Source organism: Sesamum indicum, linkage group LG2, assembly GCF_000512975.1.
Source record: "Sesamum indicum cultivar Zhongzhi No. 13 linkage group LG2, S_indicum_v1.0, whole genome shotgun sequence".
NCBI classification, from domain to species: Eukaryota; Viridiplantae; Streptophyta; class Magnoliopsida; order Lamiales; family Pedaliaceae; genus Sesamum; species Sesamum indicum.
In genome coordinates, this window is record NC_026146.1 from 12,441,492 (window position 1) to 12,447,234 (window position 5,743).

The 5,743-nt window shown below is 35.1% G+C and overlaps 1 protein-coding gene across 1 annotated transcript; it reads right to left on the bottom strand.

Annotated features, from left to right (window-relative positions):
• LOC105155973 (transcription factor bHLH71) lies at positions 2,042-5,312 on the bottom strand. Its single transcript, XM_011071972.2, has 3 exons — positions 4,794-5,312; positions 3,367-3,804; positions 2,042-2,434 (listed from the first exon to the last, which is right to left on the bottom strand). The coding sequence occupies exons 1-3, from the start codon at positions 5,112-5,114 to the stop codon at positions 2,330-2,332; spliced, it is 864 nt and encodes a 287-aa protein (XP_011070274.1). The 5' UTR covers positions 5,115-5,312; the 3' UTR covers positions 2,042-2,329.

A 5,743-nucleotide genomic window follows, 5' to 3' on the forward strand; every position in this document is an offset into this window, starting at 1 on the left:
AGCCATCTAGCTGGCTAACTCACACGGGTTAGTCTTCATTGTTCTTGTCTTGATTGTTTACTTTTCATTTTGATTGACCTTCCTAACCATTATCTTCTTTGGTTTCATTTTCAGGCCATCATTATCTAGGAATGGTAATAAGTCATCCCCAAGCTCCTCCTCTTTTCCCCCCTTTTTCTCGAGGGCAACTTGAAGCACTTAGAAGAGCGTGTTGCTCGTCTACAGGATAAGCTGGCTAAGGACAGGAGAATTAATGAGAAGGTTGAGGCTTAGCACAAACGAGTGGGGAAGAAACTCCAAAGTTTGAATAAAGATCTAATGGCTTCCAACAAAGCGGAAAGAGCCTCTCCACAAGGCAACGGATGACACCTACTTGGCTACCAAGAGGAATTTCCTCTGGCCCAGAACTAAGAGAAAGGGCTTAACTATATCCATCTCCCCACGGGGAGAAGGGACACGAGACCAGTAGAGTGGTGAAAGGTTCTGCTGGTTGATACATATGACGTTGACACTTGTCATAGCTGCAAACTAATTTGAGCACACCGTTCTTCATAATAGGGCAGAAGTATGCCACTCGTAGAACCTTCCCAGCTAATGCCATAGCACCCACGTCAACGTCACAGCATCCACGATGTATTTTCTTGTGGAAGTATTGTGCCTTCCAGGGGATAAGCTCCTAAGTAGAGTGTGTGTGAAGGATTTTATATATACCAACATAAAATTCGTGATTTAAGGATTAATGTTGCTGGAATGTTGAAGTCACCGAAAAATCCCACATGCATTGCATGTGTTGATAGAAAAATTTAAGATTTCATCATGATTGGTTGTTATATGGTTGATGTGGTATAGGTATGATGATGTCAAAGACAAACAAAGTGACGTGGCATAAAAATAGTCACGTCATATGAGTTGACATAAAATTATTTAAAAATTAATGTAATAAAATTAACATCAACTATTATTCATAAAAAATAATAAATGTATGCCCCCACCCCCCTCCACCATCCACCCTAATCACTGTGGTCGCCGACCCCAATCCCTTTCCCCAAGCATCCCAATTGCTGCCACTGTCGCCGCAAGAGGAGATCTAGGCAACTGCAACAAGGGTTATAAAAATATTTTTTTAAAGTTAATTTAAAAAATTATGACAAAGAAACTATATTAATCTTTTCAGCACTCAAGTGCCATGCTTTACAAAAATGGCCAACAGGAATAGTAGCCCTAATTTTAAAAATCACTTGAGACGCACCTATATTTGTCTTACGAGAAGGGTGAACTCCGACAAAATATCACAAAAATTGTAAAGATGTTGAACTAAAATACTACTCTAAAAAGTTAAAAGACGAAAATACTAAATAGTCTAAATTACGTGATCAAAATTGTCTTTAAACCTCCCAAGTAAAAGTTCCATGTATGTGCATACTTGGATAGCCTATATTTCTTGTTTGTGTATATTTAAATAAGTGTATTATTATTTATCGTTATCCAAAAGATTTAATAGATTATTCTGGCAAAAATTAGTAGTGATGCAATTTAAATTTTATTTTTAGGTTAAATAATACTAAAAATAATATTTTATTTTGCCACTTAAAATTTTATTTTATTTTTTATTTTTTCTAGTTAAATTTCGGTAAGTGTTAACTTTGATTATCTTGATCCAATCCATTTTTCCAGCTAGGTATACTTAATTTTTCAGTACAATAATTTATATTTATTTCTAATTTTCATTACACTTTTGTGTTTTACACTTATCCATTACTTAAGTTTAAATTTTAGATTATTTATCCTTCTTTTTTTAATTTTTACATGTTAGTACCTAGCTAATTTATAACTTTATTTCTTTATTTTTCTAAAAGTACAAATTCCCCATGTCTTAGTATGGGAATTGTCACAATAAATTTGAATTTTCCTTGCAGCTTCTTGGATCTTAGCTGCCATACAGTTTTGTTAGTTTAGCCAGTTATAAATTGATGGAGCAAAAAAATCTTACAACAAAGTCCAAAAAACGCAGGCGAAGCTATCTATATTGGACACTTTGACATCCCAAGAAGATGGAGAGATAGATTTATTGTTATTCGTCTTTCAAATTGTTTTACATATTCCAAATTATTATTTTTGAACAAAAATAAGATCCATACTCCTAAGGCTAATGATCAGACCCTAAATCCATCCGCAGCCAAAACCAAGAGCTACAGCTACAGCTACAGCTACGTACATCCATGCACACAAACAAAGGAAAAGACTATGGAACATTAATTCAACACAGTGAACATTAAAATTAAAGGTCCCATAATTTCACTAATATATATATATATATATATGGTCAGTCCTAGGATTGACAACCTAAGATAGCTTCCTCCTCAATTATTCTTAGCATGTGGTGAACTGCCCCGGCTATGTCGTCTGCTGAATTGAGTTGGCAACCTTCTTCCACCTGCAACAACCTACTATAATTAACTATTCATTCATCCCAAAACTTCCTTTTAATATTTTTTTTCATGATTAAATGCAATTTTTAACTCCTTATAATATGTAAAATAAGCAAAAGAAAAAAAATCATGAAAAAAGAATTACCAAATTACTCCCTAATTTTCTTCGTTTTTCAAAACACAGAGGGTAACTTTTTTTTTCATATGAATTTTTTTACTAATTTATCATATCATATGGGTAAATTGCAATTTTTTCTTTTTTTTTTTCCCTAAAACTATAAGTAAAAACAAATTAACCCTAACTATATTCATATATAGATAGGAAATACCCACTAAAGTAGAGGGGAAAAACGTCCCTTTTCTCTGCCATCATTGGACATGGAAATGGAAAATAGAAAATCATTTCCAGATCATTACCAAAAACGTCTCTTGTGGAATAAGTACTAATTTCTGTTCATCAAAAGAAAAGAGTACAAAATTAAAGGTAGTAATTACTAGTAGAATCTTTTAGGCAGTACGTAGTAAACCGATGTGGAAAGAGTACGTACGTATAGCGCTGTGTGAAAAAAGTAGATTCTTTTGCATGCTTAGGTCATTTCCAGAGTTGTAGTTTTCTTACCATCACACACACACACACATGTATATATATATATATATATATAATTATAGTACAAGTGAGGAAAGAAAGGCCAAAATTGAATTGGTGGGACGCGTGAGAGAATATATCACCTAGTTTTGATATTAATTGTTTGATTGTAATTTATGTTAAGTTAGTGTGTGTGTGAGAGAGAGATACAGACAACATCGACGACAACGACAACTACAACGACCATAAATCAAGAAAATGACTTGGTTGTATGCCATAGATACAAACAATAATCGAACGAATGAACCAAGTGCGTCTAAGAATTATCCGTTAACGTTGACGTTGACGTACCTTGGCGCTAATGGAGTAGAGCACGAGGGAGTCCAAAGTGGTGACGTTTAGGTGGAGTATGGAGAGGAAGACAGAGTGAAAGGAGGCGACAATCTTGGAGAGCTGGCGAAGGCGTCGACGCGAGAGGATTCGGATGTTGGCATGCGTTTCGATTAAGGTGACTTCTATGTCAGCAATGGCTGCCTTGCTCTGGGAAGTGTACTTATTGCCAAGTTGGTTGTGGGAGCAGCTGAACTGCGGGTATGCAAAAAACTGAGCAAATGGGCTGCTGCTGCCCATGACTTGCTTGTAATTCTGATCATCACTCTTCTCGTACTGATCTTTATTGTTTACCTGCTGCTCCAACAAGGTGAATTTCTTGGCTTCTAGTGACTGCAAAATGTGCTCAAGCTCCTTCACGAACTCTATGGCACCACCAACAATGGACGCCTGATCACCCTACAAACGCCAATTCCCATTTAGGGTTTTCTGTTTTTTTTCTTTCTTGACGACACTAAAAAAACATTATATGTATATGGGCACTGATGTTTTCTTTTTTCTTAACGAGTGTTGGAACAGTTAAGCAATGTAATGATATGTGTGCAAGGTCTAGTGATGACTGATGAGATTAAATTTTGTTAGGACAGAGAGAAGAAGACAGGGAGAGAGCTTATAAGAATGTTACGTCATTATATTCTGTTCCATCACGACATATAAATAATAATTAGTGTAAAATAGGCCATAAACTACAGTAGATGAGATTAATTAAGAAACTAGCTAGGCATCATACTCATAGCTAGTTAATTTAATTTTCTTAGGTATATAGGTAGCTGGGACAATACCCCTTTGTCCTTAATGCTTGGCTTATACCCGGAAAGAATTAGGACAACAATATATGTCCAAAAAGACAGACAGATGAATGAGAAAAAATGGGTATAAGAACAACTATTTTGGAATCAAACTGTAACCTTGTGAGATTCAAAATCTTTGGGCCTTTTCTCTTTGGTAAGAAAATATGGCAAAAAATTGTCATGTGGACAGAAGGGCTCTCAAATTTTCACAAATTATTATTATTACTATTAATTTTGAAGCAAATGGGAATCTGGGTTCTTGTAGCAATGATTAATTTCATCAAGCAAAAAGTCCCTAAAAATTTCAAAAAGCAACCAATAAAAATAGGGTCATGTCACAAAGTGAAAACAAAACCCTTATAATTGTCACAGTTTGAATCAGCTCTTTCTTTTTCTTACAGTTTTTGAGCTTAGCTTTTGGTAGTTTTCACAACAGTTTCGACAGTCTTTTTTCCAAACAGGAAAAAAAAAGAAGAAAAGTTGTATAATACACACACACACCAAGAAGAAAATACTCTACAGAAATTATAATTTTGAAAATTGTTTCCTTGGTAATAATTGAAAAAAGAAAAAACAAAAAGAGTTGAAGTTTCTTACTCTTTGGACATAAGAGTCTGGCATGAGAGAGCGAAGAACAGCTAAATGCTCATTCATTTGCTTGCGGCGGTTTCTCTCCACAGCAATGTGTGTCATTCTCTGAGTCTCAGCTTCTTCTTTGTTCTTGCACACCTTTGGCCTTCTCCTCCTCTTCTTGCGGGTGGTGGTGTCCTGCGGTGGCGGTGGGTGGCTCAGCCGTGGAGCAATTTCTTGTGGGCTGGCCTCGGAGGAGTCATTGTTGCAGGTGAATGGGGTGGGAGCAGCAGAATCAAACATGATAAAGTTGAAGAGTTCAGTAGAAGAAAGTGCTTCCAGAGCCATATCTCTCTGTGTTTAATTTGCTAATACTTGTAATGTTGCTTTCATCTTTATACCAGCAGAGATTTGAGTACCCCAACACTATTGACTTGCTGGATTATAAAGGCTTCAATCATTTTATTGTCTTCTTTAACTTTTCAGAGAGAGAGAGAGAGAGAGAGAGATATGAGAGAGAGAGAGAGAGAGAGAGAGAGAGAGAGAGGGGAAAGCTCCTTTCCTTTTTCACCAACTTTTTGATGCAGAAAGGCACAACATCTATAGTGTCCTCTCACGTGCATGATATCCTTCAATATTCTACCTCATACCTTTTTTCTTCTTTTTTTTTTCTTTCCTAAAAGATAATAATAATATTCAATTAATCTTAAGTTAAGTTTGGCTCGATGAATTTGGATTTAAACGAAGAATTTTAAAAAAAAAAATTAAACAATTTTATGTTGAAATGGGCGTGTTTGTTTGTGTTTTCATGTTCAGTGAAAAATATGATAATTTTATAGGTTTTGGTTTGAAATGTTGATAAATTTGAATTAGTTTAATGAGGTCGTATTTTTCATATTAAATTATCGTGTCAAATCAATATATTTTAAATAAAATTACATAGAACAAGCATGTTTTTATTTACTGTTTCAAAATCT

What these genes read in the sequence shown, in the direction of transcription:
- LOC105155973 (XM_011071972.2), bottom strand. Translation starts at nt 5,114, where the DNA reads ATGGCTCTGGAAGCACTTTCTTCTACTGAACTCTTCAACTTTATCATG. An exon ending in CAGACTCTTATGTCCAAAGA is followed by an intron (nt 3,805 to 4,793) that starts GTAAGAAACTTC and finishes TGGCGTTTGTAG; the next exon opens with GGTGATCAGGCGTCCATTGT. An exon ending in TCTACTCCATTAGCGCCAAG is followed by an intron (nt 2,435 to 3,366) that starts GTACGTCAACGT and finishes AGGTTGTTGCAG; the next exon opens with GTGGAAGAAGGTTGCCAACT.